At 45.8% G+C, this 23,257-nt stretch overlaps 1 protein-coding gene across 1 annotated transcript; it reads left to right on the top strand.

Annotated features, from left to right (window-relative positions):
* The first annotated feature begins 20,129 nt into the window (after positions 1-20,129).
* On the top strand, positions 20,130-21,663 carry LOC122374396. Its single transcript, XM_043353119.1, has 3 exons — positions 20,130-20,192; positions 20,818-21,237; positions 21,580-21,663. Exons 1-3 carry the CDS (start codon positions 20,130-20,132, stop codon positions 21,661-21,663), a joined length of 567 nt encoding a protein of 188 aa, XP_043209054.1.
* The last annotated feature ends 1,594 nt before the right edge of the window (positions 21,664-23,257 follow it).

Here is a 23,257-nt window from a genome sequence, read left to right as displayed (position 1 = left end):
TGATATTTACAATGTTTTGACACAAATATTTTTGAAAGAAGCAAATAAAAAACATCACAGCCAGCCAATTGCCCAACTGAGCTTCGCAAATTTGTGTGCAGTTAGCAAGACAGTCTTCAGTTACGCTAAGAACTTAATTTCCAGGTTCGATCTTTGTTTCGCCGCTAGAGGGGGCGGGGGTCTTTCCCACCCTGAGCATCTACCCCACTCCTCCCCTAATACATTTTCGAAGGTACAGAATATTACGAATAGACAGTGGGAGATAAAAAACCGGAATTACATACAAACATGCAAAAAGAATACCCAAAAGTCCTCAGAATCAAAATTTAACCCGCGCCCGGCTGGGGGTCCTGGATTTCCACGCCCTGCTGGGGGGGTGTTTGAACACCCCCCTTGTAACTCGGCTCCTGGGCCACGTAGCGATACGCGGAAGGCGGCGTTCGAAAGAGCGTCAAAAATAATGACGAAATCACTTCGGTCAATTTTTTGGTCAGGTCAAAGGTCAGGTCACCAGAGGTCATTGAAGGCAAAATTTCGCCGATTTCCAGGTCGAATGTCGAAAATTTCCAAGAAGCCAACGCATAACTCGAGAACCAATAGAGCTACAGCGCCGCGGAAAAGGGCATTCGATAGCCCTATTAAAGCCCTTTCTGAGTAATTCTCTCAGATTTGACCTAACGTCAACGGTTTTGCCTGCATAGGGCAAAAACTGCAAAAATAGCCGATTTTTTCGGAAACAGTTTTTCTGCAATAACTTTTGACCTAAGCCTTGTACGAGCTTACTTTTACCGGCATTGTGTTCCTCTCGTCAAGACGCATCGAATGAACTATAAGTGACCTTGAAAGGTCAACTTGAAAATTTGACCTCAGGTCAAGGTCATGACCTGACCGGAAAGGGTCATGTTGCATATCAGTCGATCCGTATCGTCGAGCTGAACACATCTAGGGCGTTTTCATCGCTCTAGCATGCCTCTATCAAAAGTTATTTGCGAAAAACTGTTAGATACTATTCGTGACCTAAGATGACCTCAGGGCATAAACAAGGGTCACGGACACCAATTTCATGTTCAGTGTGTCTAAACCACTTGTAATTCGGTGTTTGGGAGTGTTTATAATGTCTTTTGTCCAAAAGAGGCGCATTTCAATTTTCTCCCATTGACTTATAATGGGGAGGTCGCAAAATTGACCTGACCTTAGGTCATCGACATCAAAATTCTGAGATATACATTTTGTACATGCTATTGCTCTTAGCAATCGCTGAAAGTTTCAAAGCGATCGGTCACTCGGTGTAGCTATGACAGACATTGAAACTTTTTATGAGGTTAGGTCACTTCAAGTGACCTGGTGACCTGACCTTGAATGACCTTGGTCTGAAATTTTCACAACATGTGTAGAATTGATGTGGAGCGCGCCGTTTTTGAGATATTCGCGAAAAACCACAATTCGGCTTAACCCGAAAAAGATATTCGGCTTAACCCCCCCCCCCCGCCCCCAGCAGGGCGCGGGTTAAGCCAGCAAATTAAGTTTGGCCAGATACAAGACAAAAAAAAAACCATGCGAATTATTGTTATGGCAACCACTATCACTTAATCATCTCCTAGCTACCAACGATATGTTCACTTGCTACTTATTGTATCCATCTACTACTTTACGCTACAATCACTCCTCCTAAGAGATAATGTCCGCCGACAAATGACTTTCTGACCGTTGACCGGAAGCCAGTAGACACCAAGTCGGCCCAGAAGCTCAGAGTATTAGCGGTCGGTCGCGATACGAGCGAGTGAGATATGACGGTCATTCGTCGACAGATTGTGGGCAGTTGCCTGGTTGGGACCCTATCTGACTGTCATATAAATTATAGAGACGAGCTTGGAAGTACTCAGGGCATCTCACGTCTGGCAAATGTTCGGTCTGAAATGGAAAGATGTGATGTTCACTGAGTGATGCGAAGTTAGCGAACTAATAACTGCAATCTGCATACACAAAACACAGAACTCAAGCCAGGTGTAGGCACTTAGGACGAAAAAACAAAGGGCAAAGATACCTTTTCGTTGACAAAATGCGTTGTGTCATTTTCACAAAATACAAGTAACACAGTCTCTGAAAAATAAATTCCACAAAGTAAAAGCAGATTTATATATGCTTAAAACGAATTAATGACATACAACTGAAGTCATCCACTAAACTTTTCAAAACTGCAAATTAGCTCCTTGATAAATTACTGTATCATCGCATCATCCTAGGGCGGTATTGAAATTCACATTCCACCAGCTGAAGAGCAATTCTCACAAAATTGACCCACCTAACGTTAAATTGGTTCCCAAATTGCAGCCCTTCTGGCTATTTGAACCACTAGATACAACACTTCTTTTCTCTGACCCAAAAATCCTACTACATCCCCTAGAAATCCAGGAGATGTTCAATGAATTCAAAAACGAACATGACGAGTATGATTTTATATATACCGACGGTTCCAAATCAGAGAACCGCACAGGTGCAGCAATTGTGCACAACAACTTTACTCTTTTTTTCCGGCTACCAGACATTGCTTCTATATATACAGCAGAACTTTCTGCGATATTTGCAGCTCTAAAATACGTAAATACTGAAAGCATTGATAACGCAGTCATTTGCTCAGACTCTAGAGCAGCTATTTGTGCTCTGGCCTCTCTCAACTCACTATCACATCCCATAGTGGATGAAATAAGATCATTTATTAATACCAATAATCATAACATCAAATTCCTTTGGATTCCCGGTCATAGCGGGATAAGTGGAAATGATCGAGCTGACCTGGCAGCCAAAGAAAGCTTGAATGACCCCCAACAAAATCAAATTAGCTGCCCAGTCAATGATTACCTTAACGCAATAGCATTAGCCTCTAAAAAATCTTTCCAGCTTGATTGGAACGTAAACCCACATTTTCACCTTTACCCTATTAAGCAAGAGGTGGGACATTGGCACTCCTCTAGTCAGGATACTAGAATTAAGGAAATCATACTTGCTAGACTACGGATGGGTCACACCAAAATTACACATAATTACATTATAGAAGGAATGCCTCCTCCAAACTGTCACTATTGCGGGGATGACGTCAGATATAATATAAAACACTTTCTTATAAGCTGCCCACAATATCATCGTTTTAGACAACCATTGATTGATTACACGCAAAGACATAAAATAACTTTCAACATCGAAAATATACTAGGAGATACCTATCCAGATTTGCTAGAACTCCTTTTTAACTTTTTGCACAACACAAAACTAGAAAACTCCATTTAACATGAGGTTTGACGGAGCCCGGGACCTATCCTGGGGTCCCAATTGGACCTGACCTTTTCCTTCTGGGTCATGCCCGGTTCTCGACAGGGATCCCGCTTCACGGTTGAGGCCCACTCGAGACAGGATTGGTCGGTCCTAAACCGTCTGGTTATTAAGCCTTTCAGGGGGGGGGGGGGGGGGAACCTGTTCGGCCAGCTGCCGCCGGGCGTTAAGGGCTCCCCTATGGACAACCCTGGTGCCGGGGGGATGTGGCTCTCCTCCCTCGCCACTGGGGCACGACAAGGCCTGACCGGGCTTACTGAACGTGACTTCCCGACGTTACCAAGTTCTAACGTGACAACCACTGAGTCGCAGCGTCAGCTCTAAGAGCTACTCATTACCGATGGGAGAGCCAAAAATTGCTACCAACATTGACACCAACCGACTATGACTACCCGAATATGAGACTTCACTGGAATTGAAACTTTGGTTCAGCTCGAGTTGTTGTCGGCGCGCTTGGCGGCGCCGGTCGCTGCTTGGGGCCCGGCTCGCACCTGGCCCTTCCGCGTTAGCTGATGGGGTAGGGGCGGGGCGGGGGCTGGGTCCGGCGGCGGTCGGCGCCGGCGGGTGTGCTGGTGGCGGCGTCGGGGGAACCCTACCGATTTTGACCTCCTCCTTGCCCACCGATGCGGCATTGGCTTCAATTGAGGCTGATGCATCACCGGTACTACCCGCTACCTTTCAGTCATTCATAGACCCACAAAACAGTGACACTCTAGTGATATAACGTAAAGTAATTACTTCTAAAGGGATTTTTCCTGTGCAATTTGGCAAAAACGCACAGGTTTTGCCCTCTTGGCTAGGCACCAGGTTTTTTCTAGTTAGGACTTTTCCTGGTAGAAATCATACACAACAAACACTCCACAAAACAACACCACACAACAAAACACGAAGATACAGCTGCAAGACATCAGAAGTAAGTACTAAAATTCATCTAAATCTCGGCCTTGCCACTCTGGCCTTCTTTTCGGCTCTCCCTAGCTTTCCTCCCACCGGACGTCACATGAACCGGTATAACGTAGTTATTTGCCTTAGTCGCTAGTTTTGGGCCGGTCTTGAATAGCCGGTGGTAAAGTAACGTAAAACGAAAGATCTGGCTCATTGCCAGCTATTAGCTTCCCCTCCCCGGTATGCCTTAGTGCAACCGGGATGCAAAATCCAAAAAAAAAGCAATTCTCTTGCTTCCTAATCCAACTATCGCCGATCGAAAGCCTAACATTGTGATGCGAAAACGCCTTGCTTTGTGGACTGGACAATGATGCCTCCAGCATGCTCTTCTGACGTACCAGCACAGTAGCTGGCTCACATATATTGCCAGATTTTGGCAGCGTCTGTCTGTCAGATGAGATCATCCTAACGGAACGCGAGTCTCTATTCAGCTGCCGTTCAACACAGCCGGCTGCCGGGATCTACGTCAATACTTTAATACAGTTTACATAGATGTCATACACGCATGTCTTATGATGGAATGACAAGCGTCGGTATTGTGGTTTGACTCATACTTCAGAGAGAGGAGAGAGAGAGAGAGAGAGAGAGAGAGAGAGAGAGAGAGAGAGAGAGAGAGAGAGGGAGAGAGAGAGAGAGAAAGAGAGAGAGAGAGAGAGAGAGAGAGAGAGAGAGAGAGAGAGAGAGAGACAGAGAGAGAGAGAGAGAGAAGAGAGAGGCTTCTGATAGCACAGTGGAGACGTGGACATAAAGCTCAAAGAAACTTCAATAAGCTCTCATGCCCGTTGACTCGTATAGGTATACTCAATACTTAGCATACTGGAAGGTTGCGACATTCCCATATGGGCCCCATATGACCTCAGGTCACTTAGCACGGCAATAACACATTGCTTATTGCTGTATAATGCACCGCACTATGCCATGTGTCATTTCCAGATGGTACGGGTACCAAATCAATTTGTCACCACACAGTTGGCGCCTGGTGATAATTACTGCGTGACAGCTGATCCCATCCAGACTCCAACTCATGATCGAGTGTCAAACAAGCACTGATCACATTGAAATAAATGCTTACATAGTTACTAAGACAAACCAAACTGAACATTCCAAAGTTGTTAAGGTGATGATGTTTGGATATGAATGAGGCTATTGAGTTATATTGATGGCTACATTAAGCATGCATAGAGTAAATTTCACGGTAACCCGGCTCTACGTCCTTTTAATTTCATGGTAGATGACAGCGATTATAAAGCGAATACTCATACAATAAATGCTACGTGGGTTTGTGCCAGGCAAGACCAAGCAATGATCTTTGGTCGCAATGGTCAAGAAGCGCTATACATGCAGCGGTTTCAGAAGACAGTCCTAAGTAGGAAACACAAAGAATAGCATGCTGAGCGATATGCAATATTGCAAGTGCCTCGTGGACATCGACTGAGGCACACACGGGTCATGCTTTCTCATTTTCATAGTAGCTGAAGAGGCATATCCAATTGCTTCAAGAACAGTGATAGGAACACACGAGTCATTTTTTTCTCATCTTCACAGTGCATAGTTATATGAGGAATATCCTTGCTTCACACACAACTGAAGGCAATGAATCTGTCTCCCATCCCGAGCCGCTAGAGATGCTGTATCTTCTGAAGTCGCTGTCTTGGAGGCCTCTCGCCATTTCTGAAGAGGAAGGCGAACACTGCTGCGTAGTAGATAAGGTTGAACACTGCCCACATCATCAGCACGAAGCTGGAGACGAACATTGTCCACGCTCTCGGCTTCCCGTGAAACGTTGACGAATTTGACTTATTTTGATGTGCTCTTACAAGAAGAGATCAAAGTGTCAAGCCGTGGCCAAGTGAGTGATAAGTTTCACAGCTGGGGTTCAAGATTGTCGGTAGAAATGGAAGTTCGTCCTTTGCTGAAGTAGACTAGAATCGTCAACTTGACCTCTGAGCGAGCTTGCAACCTCCGTCTGTTGATGATGTTAGTATGACAAAGCAGCTGGGTCTTCTTGCTCCTTCGAACGGTTCTTCCTTGGCGACGAAACCTTGGTGGTGATCTCTTGCGCGCAGTTTTTCACAGGATGACAACACGCTCCACAGAACTCAACGCCGGAAATCCACCCAATTTAGCACACTGTCTCTTCCGCAGGTTCTTCAAGGCAGCACGACCAAGACCTGATTGATTCGGCTCGTCTCTCAAAGACCCGGCACGAACCACACCTGAGTTCAACCGTCACCGGCACACAAAGTGTTATTGAAGGGGGACAACCACAGACGTCAATCCTCCCCCACCTGGTAAGTACTTACCACAAGTGTGGACTAGAGGTGATTACGGTCAGAGCAGATGCACAGGTGTTGGTATTTAGTGTTACAGAGGGGTACCGCAATATCCCTGCCCTGTGGAAATCTCCCCACCCGTGGGGGGGGGGGGGTAGGTCTGTTTTAGTCTAATAAATAAGGCGTATTTTAGTCAATGCTTTAGCCAACAACGTAGTCAACAGCCGCATGCTTGACTACACGACCGTGCCGGAACAACATCAAAGAACCCCGATGAACAAAACTCATCAATAAAGACGGATCATCCCAATCATCATCCCCTGATTGCGGCAGCGCCCGTCGTTAGCACACTCTCATCCTTTTAACAGTACCGGAGAATACCCGTAGCTAATCATCCTCCTACTAGCTCCAGTCCTGTGACGGCGCGCCCGCCCTGACTGTCCGTCTCCTCCCAACGAGCCCCCGCCGCGAAACGTCAGATTTGTATGCATTAGCCGCCAGCTGGGACTGTGGGTGGGCAGTTGAAACGGCAGGGGTTGAGGGGGAGGAGGGAGCGGTAAAGTGACCGATGTGTTTGGGGTGGAAGTGGAGCTGAGCAGAGATGGAATCGACACAAAAAGAGAGCGAGAGGTGCGGTGTGGGTGGAAAAGAGAAGCAGAGAACGGCGATTTAATAAAAACATTTACCCGAAAGAGAAGCAGAGAACGGCAATTTAATAAAAACCTTTATCCGTGGAGATATGCTTACACCTTACACCTCTTCGCGGTCCTCCGCTCAGATCGGTGATTCGCCACCCCATCAGCTATGGTCGAAAAGTATCAGGGCATATTCTAACACATTTTTACTGCGTCCCAAAGTTGAGCAGAGGGCACGTGCTACGACTAAAGGCACAGGGCAAGGAACAGAGTAGGGCACTGAGGAGGGCAAGAAGTAGGGTACGGCAGGTTACAGGGCATGGCACAGGACATTTTAGAGGGAAGGCCGGGCACAGGTCAGGGAACCGGACAGGGCACAGGGCAGGGACGCAGTGGGTCAAATCAGCAGGGGCTACGTCCCAAGGCGAGGGGGCTGCGTCCCAAAATGGGACGCAGTAAGTGCCTTAAAATATGCCCTGAAAAGTATCCTTCGTCCAGCTCATTTACCACCGTATTCGGACCACTAAGAATAGACCCCCGAGTGGACGCTGTTTCTGAAGTGGAATCGGACTCAATTCCTGTCACGGATGCCAAGAAATCAGACCCGTGTCCAATTGAGACTTTCATAGATTCACCCGATCGAAGATGATCCTCTAGGATGCTGGGGGTCATGGATCGTCTGCAATCGTATCCATACACTCGTTCCCGTTCATTGCGTATGACGGACGGTGGTGTCCGCTGATCAATTCGGCAGTCAACCACCATATCGTATCTCTGTCGTCCCGTTCCGTTCCAGTGCTTCTCGTTCCGGCTTCGCCACTGTGTCGTTCCATCTCCCCATTTGTTGAATAGATGACGTGATAACGATGGTATCTGACTGTGTTTAACATACCGCTGAGAATCGTAAGCCATTTGTCAAAGAAGCAAAATCAGTGGTGCGTACGAAAAACGATGCAACTGCTCAGTTTTAAATCATGATAAAAAGCAAACGCAAGAGGAGTTCTTACAACAAGCCAGCTTGATGAAAAGTACTAGCAGGCGTCAGTGCTACTCAATGCTAAATGGCTTCGTAGTTTTTTTCAAGAAAACACGTGTCTCGTATTGTGACCCAAGTCATTCCTGTGCGTTGTCGGCGCAGCTCGAGAGATCCACGGATATGAAAGGGGTAGGGAGTCTTATATATTCACGAACAGGTTCTATCACCGTGTCTGATAACGTGGCTCTCTCAAACGTCTAGCGATGTGCGTCCCGGCCGCGCTTGCATTAAAACTTGAAGAGCTCGAGAAAATCCCCGCAGTTGCTGAAGTTTCAGAACTTTGCCTTGTTATGCAAAATTAGCGCGATATATCGTCGGTAAGATGGTAGAAAAGCGCTATTTTATGACATCGTCCTATGCATTAGTTATCGTCGTGGTGACGTTACGGTGTATCTGGTTAAAATGGCTGAGAGAAAGCGGTATAATCATACCTATGTGTCAGCTTTGTACAGATAAAACTTATTGATCTATCAGACTCTATGGATTGCTCACCATGGCAAATGTTTACAAAACATCTTCCTCAGTCTTTGCAAGCCATGCAAAGATACACCATAGGTGATTTACATGAACGGCCGGCTGTAAAACTAAACAGCTACATTAAAATGGAGTTTGGTCCCATGGAAGCTTTGACAGCGAACATGTAAGCGTTCAGGCGTAGATTTCTTTAAGTCAATATTTACAGTCCTTGCTTTCAAACGAAAATTCTAATAAAACTATACAGCAAACAGCAATTGTAGTCAGAAGCTATCCTTACGTAAAATCCTCATGTATGTCAATCCCTAAAGTCAATCAAATTTAATCAAACTGTCGCTAAAGTCATTGACATTTCCGCTTGTCAAAAGTCGTTACGCAATGGAGAATTAAGTGCGCTCAAGTCACACTCATTGTCACCGCGGCCAGGGACAGCTACGGATAATAAGGCTGAAAAAGTAGGTATATCTTGCATTGGTCATGTTATATCGTCTAAATTAACAGGAAAACATTCATCTGTAGATTGCCATTGGCGTCTACCATCTGTTCATCGCTATACTAGAAATGGGTGAATGTTACGTCTAAAGCAAAATATCTACATAGGTTCCGTCAGCTGCCGACCGGCCAAACAAGGGTCAAAACCATCGCTGCCCCGTCCAATTCAGACAAACTGCAGAGTGACCACAAATTATAGTGGGATTTAGTGGTCATTTGTTTTGCTGAACACCAGACAGCCGGATCCTTTCCTCTGCTGTTTATTGCTCAGTCGATGAGATATGCCGAAAAAACGGACAATCTCGTTGCTCTGAGCAAACGGTTGTGCGGAGTTGGAGAAAATGGGTCTAATTTTGCAAAGCGAATTAGCTATGTAAATTGAAAGCATAGGGTTGCTTTTTGGGATAGCTGAAACAGCTCAATAACAGAGCTACACATACGTAACTAAGTAACATGTCACATGTCATAAGTAACATGTCGACATAACATGTCGCTGTCAACGGTTTACATACTTTGCTACTAAAGCTCTCACTATCTTTTTGCTTTACCCCTTCCCAACGCCCTTTTGTCCTCACCATAGACCACCCGTGCCAAACCGCCTCTCTCTCTCTCTCTCTCTCTCTCTCTCTCTCTCTCTCTCTCTCTCTCTCTCTCTCTCTCTCTCTCTCTCTCTCTCTCTCTCTCTCTCTCTCTCTCTCTCTCTCTCTCTCTCTCTCTCTCTCTCCCTCTCTTTCTTACTCTTTCTCTCTCTCTCTCTCTCTCTCTCTCTCTCTCTCTCTCTCTCTCTCTCTCTCTCTCTCTTCTCTCTCTCTCCTCTCGTCTTCTCTTCTCTTCTCTTCTCTTCTCCTCCCCTCCTCCTCCCATCTCTCTCCCCCTCCCATTCCCAGAGCGCTCACCGCCGCATTCCAATACCCTCCTCAGACCGGCATCGGTTACCAATGACGTCACTACTTTGGGGTGGCGCGTGCCTTGGATTCCGTCCTAAGTGCAGCTCGAATCACTCTAAAGCCACCCAGCTGGAGTGGGATTCCAACGGCTTGGCAGCCATGAGAGGAAAACAAATGGAGGAAACACTCAGAAGACAATAGAACAACAACTGCTGGTCATAAATATAGATTTACAGCAAGGTTGTAGGCAAGCACATTTGCTCGAATCCATCTTCCATTTATGTAGTTATTCTAGATTGAATACCTATTCTCAGCCATGGGTCTTATGTTGTGTTGTCTTCAACCAGAAGGGGAGATAAAAAGGCTGATGTTGATTTTGACGGTAATGGATTCACTAATGGACCAGAACCAGACCGCATGCAATAAATCTACCCTATCTGCAGGAATTCATAAAAACGCTCTGAGGTATGGAGATATGAGTACCTAATGCAATGCAGGGAATGTTGGAAATTTGAATGAACTAAGCATTGCAGATCTATGACCATTGTCCATTGTTGTTGAATGGACAATAGTCGCTCACCAAGCAGCTTGTTTATTTGTTTATTGTTCCAAAAATAACCACAAGCCAATGCCCAGTTATGGCTGCAGTCCCACGTCGAGCTGCGTATATGCAGTGCCAGTGCATTTCATTTTTTTTCAGTATAGTTAATGACAAATATGTGCTTATCAGTTTAGCATCAATGGTATGACTCACAGTGATCTGCAGGTGTAACTCCTGTCCTGCTTATGTTACCTGCGAATACTCATCTAACAGTAGCATATTTGCTTTGGTGCCAAGGTCCATGCACAACAGTGAACAGGCATTCAAGAAATGCCCATAATAATCATTTCCTCCTTATCTTCTGAAGGAAGATTTCGTACCACAAGGGTCAAAACTAAAAGCCATTCTCGATTGAAATATACGGATTCAGCTTCGATAAAATCTCCATGCCACGGAGTGACGACCATGTTATAAATTCTAACGCACGCCGTAATTACGTCCGTTTACATATGGGGTGCTCTCTGCGCTAAACGACGGACGTATGTCATACCTGTCCTCTGAACTGCCCCATTAATGCCCTCAGCTGGTGGTGCTGTGCTGGTCTGCGCAGGGAACTCGTGACTCACGAGTCGGTCCCCCGCTGGGCCGGGCGCTCATTAGGCCGAGGGGTGGGCTCCTCAGACGCTGGCGAAAAAAAAACTTCAATTATCTTAGCAAGGGATGGAAATCTGAACGTTTGAGAACCTGAACGCTTTCTTGGATATTATAATATTCAAGCTAAAAAACTTAGTAACGATGATAAAAATATCGAAAATCGAAATAACTTAACAATAGGCAGGGCACTTTAAATGAATTCGCCAAGAAATAGGAATTAAATGCAGGTGGCATCAATGCATGACCACAAAATGTATCTTTCCAATCCACCCTATTTAAAGTCCTCCACATGGTGAAAAAAAAAACAATTATTCTGTATTCAAAGCTCCTTTTGCCGCCTTCTGAAACACGTCTGCCAGTTGTTGCTGATTTTTCCGTCGCTCCCGACCTGTGACGTCACCTACGGTGTAGAGTCGGGCCGGGTCTGCGCTAAGTGATGGTCTGTCAGCAACGCAGGCGCGCGCGGTCGGAGGGCGGGGAGAGGGAGGGAGGGGAGAGAGAGGGGAGAGCAGGGGCGGGGAGATGATGGGCGATAAATCTGAGACCGTGGCGATAGAGAATCGCCGCGCGATCGCCGGCGGGCGTTAGCATACCGGCACTCAAATTCGTAGAAACTGTTTAATGATCTGGGCTGTAATTAATTCGATACAAACATAAAACTGCACTAAAATGAATGCATTTAGCACGTTCATTATGCTTTCGTTAGCAGCCTTACGCTTGCAATGTTATTCAATCAACCCCTTGCTTCAGGATTAAGCCAATTAATATGAATGGTGCGTGATTCATGAAATCGATAAAACTGCAATCGTCTAATGCATTTCGTCTATACCTTTTTAACTCTGCAGCTTGGCAGGGCATCTGGCATTCCGATGAAAGGCATATAGAGATACGATGTTTAGTGAAGGCAAATGTTATCCAGGCTTATTTTAGTCACACTGTATAATTATTGATCAATAGCGATAATTAGGCAGCTTCCAAGCAGTTAAGTGCATCAATCTAGGAATCAAAATCGCCAGTTTGTGCGATGGCAAGTGACAGAACATTTGGCAACGTCAACGGGGTATTGCGTTTGTTATTCCAACGTCGGGCCGCATCCTTGTTGCCAAACGTACACCGCTAACAAATGCCCCGTGCTGGGAAATTGGACACCCAACCTGTCTTGTTAATGGTCTTGGCGATGTGATGATGCAGATTGGGGCTGCAACAGTAGGTGTCGAATTTCATTTTCCACCCCACACATACGTCAATTGCTCAAGAGTTAGAGGAGGGGTCTTGTTTCAGAAACAAATAAATTCATAATTGCAGGAATAGCTGCCAAGGCTGGTTTGATAAAAGCCAACACGATTCTGAGTTCAGACTTCTGGGACCTGAGTAGAAGGAAGCTGAGATGCATTAGTTGCCTAACAATCCCCCTCTATCACCTCAGTACCCCCCCCCCTCCCCCAGCACCGATGGGTGAAAGCACGTTCCTCTACTGCCCCAAACTTCCCACTTCATTTCCTTTGTGCAGAACAAACTTCCTCTCCTGAACAGCGGAATCATTGGTTGCGTTTGAAACCCAATTGTCGGCCGGTCATAACTCTTACCGGAAAATGGACGTGAAGACTTGCCGAGTGAGCTCCCGACGCAAATGGGAATTTAATGGGCGGTCTAGTGAAATGTGACCCATCTCTTCCATTCGTTTCGAACCCCTCCCTCCCTTACTCCCCTCTCTCTCTCTCTTTCTCTCTCACTCTCTCTCTCTCTCTCTCTCTCTCTCTCTCTCTCTCTCTCTCTCTCTCTCTCTCTCTCTCTCTCTCTCTCTCTCTCGCTCTTTCACTCCTTTTTATCTTATCTATCTTCCTATTGACGATGACGCTTTCTTATCAGGGATTATAAGAGAAACACTATATAAGAGAGAGAAAGAGAGAGAGAGAGAGAGAGAGAGACGAGGTTATTGATGTTTTTCTTCGAGTAACCGCGTATCTCATTCGATGACGCAAATTAAAACACTACTGACTACACACAAAGAAGCCAATATATGAAAAGTGATGCCAACATTTAAATTGATCTCGTCTCATTCCAGACATCTGTAACGATATCCTCATTAATAAAATTAAGAATCTGTGTACAAAATACGTGACGTACCTGACTTGACGACGTACAACTAAGAAATAACGCTCTTGGCCTAGGTGTTACCGACATTCGGGGGCAGAGACTCTAGATGTTTAAGTCCCTACTGCACAACTGTTTATTTAGTTGACTGGTGATCGGCCTTGTAAACCGATGCCTATACTGAGATGTAACGTTGATGCATTGTAGATGCTTTTCAACTAAATTTACGCCTTACTGATGGACAATCGAAATGCGTGTGGTCTAGTGATGTCAATTACGGAAAATCGGAGTACCGATACCAAACCAAATACCAACCGAAACCACGGGAAAATACCGAAACCAAACCAACTTGGGAAACTGAGGGAAATGCCTACTTTTTACCGATTTCTTAGCCTCTTATGCATTAGTGAGGGCTTATGATACCAACAAAATACCAAACACATTACGATTGAAATACCAAATACCAAGTCGGTATCGGTTTGGTATCGGTATACCAAAAAAGTTGGTATCCGATTGACATCTCTAGTGTGGTCTATAGAAACTAATGGCCACGGCAAACTTGAATGCTGCGTGAGCTGAACGGTAGCCGAGGCAAAAGTAAAACAGAAATAGATATCTAATCAGGAATCCTGTATATCATGTTTCGACAAAAAAAACACACACACATCCCGATATATTAACCCTCGCCGGCCGGGGGGGGGGCGGGTGCCGCCCCCCCCCCCATAGGGTTTTTTCGCGATAGCTCCGAGCACGCTGGCGATAGAGAGCTGAAACTTGGCATACCTGACCTTTGATTCAAGCCGGATCTTTTGACACCAACCGCATTTTTGGGTCAGGTCAGGTCACTGACCTATGACGTCATAAGTGAACCTCTGCACGGTCTTCAGATGTCGCAACTTCGCAACGCCCTCACTGCCAGAGGAGATGTCACAGGGAAATGAAACTTGCAGGATCTAGTATACATTATGAGTCTCACAACTTATATATCTCGGATTTTTCCTAAAGGTCATATGAGGTCAGGTCATTTTCGTGACCTCACCATTATAAGTCAATGGGAAAAAATGAAAACTGCTATTCTGGCGCCGGGAACGATCTCCAACTATCTCAAGCACACAGAATCGTGATTTGATGCACTCCTTGCAAGGTTAGATGCGTCACTTTTGCAATGTTGACCTTGCGTGACGTCATTTATGACGTCGTCAAGGTCATATTAGTTTTTTCGTCAATAACTCTTGATCAAATTGAGCTAGCGAGTCGGGAAAGCCACCAATGGACTCAGGAAGACCTGCCAAATCGAATTATATGCGACATGACCTCTTTCGACCAACTTCGTGACCTGGGGGTGCTGACCTGACCTTGACCTGAGGTCAACACCCCAAGTTGACCTGACCCGGACAAAAAGTATATCATTCGACGCGCCTGAGGGAGGCGGAACACGATGCTGCCAAAATCGCGGCTCTGCGGCCGTTTTTTTTTTTTTGCAAAGTTATTCACCAAAAACTGAACCGTACCTAAGGGCACTTGACCTGACCTCAGAGGTCACCGGTTGACCTAGTACCAATCTCTGCGTCTCGTAACGGCGCACACGCTCGTTTTTTCCGCGACGCGCTAGCTCCACCAGAGGCGAAACGGCGAGGGGGGGTCGTACCCGCCCCCCCCCCCTCGGCCGGCGCGTATGTAGAAAACCAATAGGTCCGGCGAGGGTTAAGATTTTCAGTCTTTTCCCACACCACACGATATTCCCAGATCATTGAGGGGCGAACTCATCACGCGATTGGAAAGCGCGAGCGTAGCGCCGCCTGGTGGCTACTACGGGAACTAGGCCGAGTTCCAGACACTGGTGTCGCTGGAAGCTGAGCATGCACTGGAAAATGGTCGCTGGATTATGGATTTTGGACGGTTGTGATCGATGAACTTTATGGAAAGTAGGTACTATCCAGTAGGTATCCATTTAACCAAGAATGAGTTTTTATCCAAAACTGAGACACAAAGCTAAAAATGTGGGATATGAGCAAAATTGAAAGGGACGAAGCAGCAGGCGTGCATAAAAATGACCTCAAATGCACACAAAGTTATGACATGTTACAGAGTGTTTACAACGGCACACATTAGGCAAACATGTGTCACATGACTTTAATACCAAATATCAAGTTAAGTGTAAAGAGACCTTGTCTAACCTGACCTGGACCTATAGTAGCTGCATAAATAGTAGCTTGGTGTTTGGGAAATGCATCGTTCATTCTTATTTCTTACGCACGTCCTTTGTCCAACATGCGCTGGATATTGACAAACGTCAATCAATAAAACGAAAGTGCATCAGGAGCATTTATGTTAGTCTTTCTAACGACGCACCGCCGAGCACGCTTAATTAGCTTCGGAGATCATTTGAAAGAAGAAGACTAAAACACCCATTCCCTTCCGTCAATTACGGTCATCTGAGTGCTCCTGGCAATAAATTCAAGCGTTACCCTGTCAGGAGCCATGTGTTAGTAACATCATGCATCATAGATCATCGTGTTTTGAACACAATTGCATAATAAACTACATATTCAATTGAGATAAAAAGCGACTGATCTCTTATCTCTTATGCCAGGCATTGGTGTGTCATAAACGGGAGCCGTCTAATGACATCGCCATTGGACCAGTGTCAAACAGGTGACACATGCCTTGCTAGCATGACTGTCGATGATGATTCACAATCGCCACAGTCCTTGGGCTGTCAGAAATTGTTAATAGCGTCATATAGAGCTGCAAAGGCGGACGGAGCCATGCGGTATCCGCCGCCGCTTTGGTTCCGGCTGTTTTCCGGCTGTTTACTGGTTATTTCCGGTTGTTTCCGGTTACATTTTGTCTTCTTTGATGGGTTTACGACATTATTGTGCCAGTCAGCTCCAGCCTTTTGTGTCAAATTGTGTCAGCATAAAGCTAAATCATGGGCTACAGCATCGAGTTTTCCGATTGTAATATCGAGTTACCGACGGCTGCGTCGGCTTTGTCCCCTAGGACGGATCACGCAGCGTGCGGGCCGGCCACCGAGGTCACGTGGTGTCGCGCCCGGGGCTATGCCTGACAGGGTCCGGGGGGGGGGGGGGGGGTAACCCGTGTGACCGGGCGCCCCGGCGATTGGCTGCTCGTGCACCGTGGATGCATCCCAATCCGTCGGCAACACTATACTTATGTCATCCAGACTGTATGTAGAAAACTTAGGACATGAATGAATTGTCCTCAGGAAGAGAAGTGAGAAGCACCTGGGGCATTCCACGATAGATCGTACCAGGCCCGTCACCCTCATCTCTCAGATTTTAATGAAAATTCGTCCTAGGGGTAATCATAGGCCCCAAAGACGCCTAGCAAAATATCAGACTTCTCAGAACAAAACTTTTTGAGTTATATTGCATTACATTTTTTTAATTTCGGTTTGTAACGGTGAGTTTGATGGCCCATAACTCAAGAACGGGTTAAGCTACCAACAAACAGTAAACAACACTAAGCTTGCGATGAATCAAAAATTAATACTACCATTTAAAAATTCCAAAGAAAAATTTTCATTGTTGAGCAAAAACCTTAATCTTTTTTCATTTGCCTCTAATGACCTTTGGGACCAAAATTTTTCAAATTTTTATTTTTTCAAAATAAACTTCATGTCATTGCAAATCGACATGCAAAAAATTAGAAAGGTGTTCTTTCTATAAAATCCTCATTTTCCCGCAAACAAAATGGGTTTCGGAGGGGTTGATACGACCCCAGCACGCCATTTCGCTTCTAACAGCTAGAGCCTCGCGGAAAAAACGAGCGTGTGTGCCGCAACAAGTCGCAACGATTGGTACCCGATTTTAAGGTCTCAATTTAACCGGTAGCGTCTGAGGTCAGGTCAAGTGACTGAAGTTACGGGTTCGGTTTTTAGTAAATAACTTCGCAAAAAATGACCGCAGAGCCACGATTTTGGCATCATTGTGTTCGCCTAGCTCAGGTGCATCGAATGGTATACTTTTTGCTAGGGTGAGGTCAACTTAAGTAGTTGACCTCGGATCAAGGTCAGGTCAGAGCGCCTCAGGTCACGAAGCTGGGCAAAGGGTATCATATGGCATATCATTTGATTCGGAAGGTCTTCCCGAGTCCATTGGTGGCTTTCCCGACTCTCTAGCTCCATTTGATCGGGGGTTATTGACGAAAAACTCGTGCGACCCTAGTGACGTCATAAATGACGTCACGCAAGGTTACCAATGCAAAACAAAAGCATTGGACTTTGCAAGAAGTGCATGAACTCACGATACCATGTACGTGTGGGATAGTTTTAGATCATTCTCGGCGCCAAAATAACAGTTTTTATATTTCCCCATTGACTTATAACAGTGATGTCACGTGACCGACCTGACTCACGTTACCCTAAAAATTCCCAGATATACAAGTTGTGAGACCTCTGGAGGACACCATGTATGCGTCCTGTAACTTTCATCTCGGACAGATATGGTCGTTGGCGTCCAAAACAATGTCAGAACCAAACAGCCTTTTTCACCCTCGCGCTTATAGGAAAGAGGGTTGGATGAACCCTCTTTTCACTTTTTTCAGATGACTCAGACTTCAATTGAAATTTCAGTAACCCGTGATGTCACTAGGCAGCTTTACCACGCCATTTGTAAGCTCCCCTCCCGAAATCACTATTCGAAACCGTTATCGTGACGTAAAATAAATACATTTATAGAAAGAACACCTTCCTAATTTTTTGCATATTTGTTAACAATGAGCTAAACATTTTTTTTAGAAAAATAAAAATTCAAAAAAATTTGGTCCCAAAGTCGAAAAAATACAAATTAAAGAAAACTCGATATGTCATACATCAAAAATAACGTATTTTTCGAAATTTCAAAAATACATATTAATCTCTGTTTCATTGCAAGTTCAATGTTATATAACATTTGGCATTTGAATAATCCGTCTTAGAGTTACAGCCCGCCAAACTTAGCGCTGCAAAGCAGGATCCAAAAAATGTTATACACCATAACTCAAAAAATACTTATCTGATAAGCCTGAAATTGTTACAGGTGGATTCAGAGTCCCTGATTACCCCTGAGACCAATTCTCGTCAAATTCCGAGAGATGAGGGTGTCAAATTGGAAAAAAGTGGTACGATCTATCGTGGAATGCCCCACCTACAAAAGTGCATGTTTGGAAACGTGATTACAATGTTTTTCCATAGGTAGGTACACATCACAACCCCCTTACCACCAGCCTGAATCGAGCCTTACCAACAGTATTTGCCAGCTCAAATGAAGCAGAAAAATAGGTTTTCGGTGTTTGATGGCCATTGGCCACATATAGTGTGCCAATTTTTGTTCAATAAATCAGTACGATCCTAGATCGGTTACTCGTTTCATCCTAGTCAAGCGCAGAGCTACCGACACGAGCCCACATCGGGAGTCTCCCCCTCCCTTGGAGTTGTGTGGTGCCGACGGTGGCGGATGGTAGTCTCTGCCTTGACAATCCTTACATTCCCTCTCACAACGAGAGGAGAACTACTAGCGGTATGCACTGCTAGCAGTTCAAGTGGTGACCGGCTACTTTCAGCCGTGCCACAATGCATTACAATCCAAGGAAACGGCATGAATCCGGCGAATGCTGAACTGAAGAGAAATTTTAAAAGCAGCCAACCGTTTTCCTTTATGTCAAAGGAATGCAAAAAAAATAAACATAGAAAAGGATGTCTATATCCTCCCAGCATTCTACCCTAAGGCCATGACACTTTGCCTTCCTCAAGACACACAGCAGCCAACATTAGCATTCAACGCTAATCACATTACCTTTCCATCAGCATTCATCACATCAGCTCAACCACGTGGACCAGCCGTGTCAAACCGAATCGCGTCAAATCGTCAGCAACATAACCCCTAAATTATCCTTCCCTTCCTAGCCGCCCCGCGGGCCGGACTCCCGGCCGGATGGGCCCCTACTCACTGGTCAATTACCGGTCAGAACCGACCGGAAGTCGCCAGTTCCGGTTTATAGCCGGCCTGCGTACTGCCGGCCGCTAACCGCCCATGTCATGCGTTTCGTTGTGTAAAAAGGTCAAAACAGGCGGGAGTGGAGTACCATAAAGATATCGAAACGCGTTGTCATGGTGGTTTGTGAAGGCATGATTAGAAACAACTGGCCTTGTAGCTGATGTCAATCGTTGTTTTGGCTAACATATAATCATTGCCCTCACACATTGAAGCTACGTTTTATCCATTTCTGTGATAATCAATAGAGAGCTAATTTGGCCACACCTGAAAAATACATGTTACCTGCTTTGCATTTGATGCATTGATATGCAAAAAAAAAAATCCCTGGTCTTGTGACTTGTGCTGGCGGAAAAGCTGCTGAATTCGTGTAGCCATTTCGCCTAGGGCTGATAATCCCGGGATCGGGATCCCGGGATCCCGGGATTGTATTAATCCCGAATCCCGGGATTAGAAGCATCGGGATTTCGGGATCCCGATATTTTCCGTACAGAAACATCGTTCATAAAGTGTAGCTGATAGTAGGTATGTAAAAAAGGTAAGTGAGTAACAACGCATTACAGTGCAGTTTTATGTCCAAAGATCTTACTTACGCCGTGCAAAGTCGTTATGCACAAGTATTGGTTACATAACTATATACCTAATTGACATTGTTTCACACCGTCTCAGCCTTCACAATGTGGCGAGAGACGAGCTCTCTCTCGGCTCATCTCTCGCTCCCCGCGACGTCCCTCGCGTACTCGGTTTAACAGATCATTTTGCACGATGACATACCATGCCGACTATCGAATTCGAGTCCATCGAGTGGGAGGAGGTCGGCCGTCTTCTCTGTGTGACTGTGGGAGCACGTCTGGTGGCTCAGTTACTGTCAGTGCCCCGTGGCTGGACGATCCATGAGGCTGGCCGGGCGCCCTGGGCATGGTTACCGTCAGTGAATAATTATTAATTACGTGCCTTTGTGATAAGCTATAGCTAACTTTGCCAAAATGTCGGATTTTGCTGAATTTAAAGGCAGTGCGGTGTGGGAACATTATCTAAGAAGTCAAGATGGCCACACAGCAAAGTGTCGTCTTTGTAAAAAGGTACTGAAAATATCTGGAGGTTCCACCAAAGGACTTCACGTCCACCTCAGGAGCAAGCATGGTGGTATGAGTGTTGCTGGACCATCCCGATCCGGAGAGACGCCGCAAAACGTGTCCGGCGAAGGTCAAGGTGAGAGCGCTAAAACCACGGCACCGCATCTAAAAGGAATGAAGACCTTAGATTGCTACTATGTTTCCAAAACGGACGACGACCTGGATGCTATCCTAGCTAGAATGTGCGCGAGAGATGGGATACCTTTTACAGTTTTCTGTACCTCACCGGACCTACGCGGACTTTTGGCTGCTAAAGGATATAAAAACCTTCCAACCCATCACAACACGATCCGCCGGCGTGTCCTCAAACACTGTGCTCGCCTGAAGTGTGACGTGAAGGCGAAACTGGCCGAAGAATTGTCAAATGGCAAACGGTTCTCACTTACGATCGACGAGTATACGTCCCTGAAAAACCGTCGCTATATGAGCGTGACTGTCCACTGCGAAGGTAACATGTGGGGTCTCGGTGTCGCGCGTTGTCACGGATCGATGCCAGCAGAGAAATGTCTGGATCTTCTGCAGGGCAAGCTGGCAGAATTTGGCCTTGAACTCAGTAAGCACGTCACCTGCGTCACAACCGACGGAGCTTCGGTGATGGTGAAATTCGGGAAGTCACTGCCATGTGAGCACCAACTCTGCTTCGCACACGGTGTTCACCTCGCCGTTGTCGACGCTCTGTACTCGGGTGACGCCGGGCAGACCTCTGAACAAGCAGATGACGACCGTGGTGGTGGTGGACCTAACCAGGTGAGCTTAGTATACAATTATGCATACATCTGATATAGGCACCTAGCGTGAAAATAGAATAACAGTGACGAAATGGTAGAAAATTGTGCACCAAAGTTCGTATCATTTACTGTGCGATTTCACTTCATAAGAGTCAAAGAACAAACAACATTTCACCCAGAGAACAAGGCTTAAGAGCATCGAGCTCAGTTTCATCCGCATCGCGCAATTACTCTCCTTAAAGCATAAAGAGTCGTAAATCTTCATCTACAAATAATCCGAGGAGCCAACACAGCAGGATGACCCCTTAATATATGTACATCTTATATAGATTAATAAGGTAAGGATATTGTCGCCTTGCAGGTGAACTCGTCAGATGAATCCGACGGTGATGACGAGGATGAGGACGACAACGTGGAAGAAAACACTACACTGAAAACAATTTAACCCAAGGCTCGCGAGTAAACCGGTGTTTTGCAGGTACCCCTATCCGCAACCATTTTTAACCACCCTCCCAGGAGTACAGTAAGGTCCCATTGCAGTGTAGTTGTCCCTGCTCTCAGCGGACTTGTCCGCTGACAGCGGTTATATCCGCTCAGAGCAAGTACGACTACACCGCAATGGGACCTAGCACTACTCCTGGGAGGGTGGTTAAAAATGGTTGCGGATAGGGGTACCCGTAAAACACCGGTTTACTCGCCAGCCTTGGGTTAAATTGTTTTCAGTGTACTGGTGCTACTGGTCACCACGAACTACATAGTTCGCTCTCTCCAGTCGTTAAAAGCATTAGAAACATTGTCCGCTGGTTTAGAAAATCGCTCGTACGAAATGAAGTCCTTCAGAAATACGTCAGAGAGGAGCGTGGGCAGGAACTGATGCTAGTGCTAGACTGTAAAACCCGATGGAATAGTTTGTATGACATGCTAGAACGATTTGATAACCTCAAAGCAGCTGTCCACAAAGCACTCATTGACATAGGAGACAAACGTATGAAAATGATCGATGATTATGAATATGCCGCCATACCTGCGCTCATTCGCTGCCTGAGAATCATGAAACTCGGAGCAGAAGCGCTATGCAGGAGAGAAAGTGGACTATTGGAGGCTGAAGCTGCTCTAAAGTTTATGTTAAGCGCGCTTGACAAGGAGGACTGCGCGATTGCATGTAAACTGTCTGATGCGTTGAAACAGCGCATCCGACAGAGACGGTCACGTGCGGCTAAAGTCCTACAATCGCTCCATAACAAAATGTCGGCAGACAGAGACTGGAAAGATATTTTTCCTAGTGCCTCTCGCAAGGAAGCACAGGACTTAGTTGTCCACATGATGGAAAGATTGGGAGAACAGATGCATGATACCGAAGTAGGTGTAGATACAGAAGTGATGGACGCTGATGATCCTGAATCAGCGCCGTCTCTTCAGTCGATGCTTCAACAAGCTCTAGATGAGGTAAAAGCTCCAGAGCAAGGCACCAGTTCATGCCCGTCTGGGATTAACTTTTCGCAATCTTCTCTGATGATGACGAAGGCCATAAGGAAAGAATTGGAAAATTTACCTATCTCAGGAAGGACAGGCATGGTAGCGCTGTCCTACAACTGGCTGAAGGGCATAGTTCCTACGAGCGTTGAATCGGAACGAGTGTTTTCCACTGTCGGGAATATCGTCACAAAAGTGCGGTCGAGTCTCGGCGACGAAGTCGTTGATGCACTTTGCTTCCTCAAGTGTAGACAAGTGAATGTGACTAGGACATGCTGCTGGTCAGACGACCACAATCCGTAGGCACGTCTACTGTATCCTGACTCGAAATATAAACAAGAAATACAATGATCAATGTCATTCATGCTCTTATATTTGTTCGGGGTGAAGGTGTATGCCTGGTATTGTGTTTATGATGGTAAGGATGCGCCATATACATACGATATTGCAAGAAAATTCTGCTTTGTAGACAGGTTAAAATAAAAACTGCTCAATCCCGGGATCCCGGGATATCCCGGGATTGCATTTCTAAAATCCCGGGATCCCGGGATTGCCAAAAAGTCCCG

This window comes from Amphibalanus amphitrite, unplaced genomic scaffold (genome assembly GCF_019059575.1).
Source record: "Amphibalanus amphitrite isolate SeventyFive unplaced genomic scaffold, NRLGWU_Aamphi_draft 001652F_arrow, whole genome shotgun sequence".
Classification (NCBI taxonomy): Eukaryota; Metazoa; Arthropoda; class Thecostraca; order Balanomorpha; family Balanidae; genus Amphibalanus; species Amphibalanus amphitrite.
Note: the sequence above shows the minus strand (reverse complement) of the source record. Positions and strands in the feature narration are given on the sequence as shown.

What these genes read in the sequence shown, in the direction of transcription:
- LOC122374396 (XM_043353119.1), top strand. Translation starts at nt 20,130, where the DNA reads ATGCCGACTATCGAATTCGAGTCCATCGAGTGGGAGGAGGTCGGCCGT. An exon ending in GCCGTCTTCTCTGTGTGACT is followed by an intron (nt 20,193 to 20,817) that starts GTGGGAGCACGT and finishes GCTCGCCTGAAG; the next exon opens with TGTGACGTGAAGGCGAAACT. An exon ending in GTGGTGGTGGACCTAACCAG is followed by an intron (nt 21,238 to 21,579) that starts GTGAGCTTAGTA and finishes GTCGCCTTGCAG; the next exon opens with GTGAACTCGTCAGATGAATC.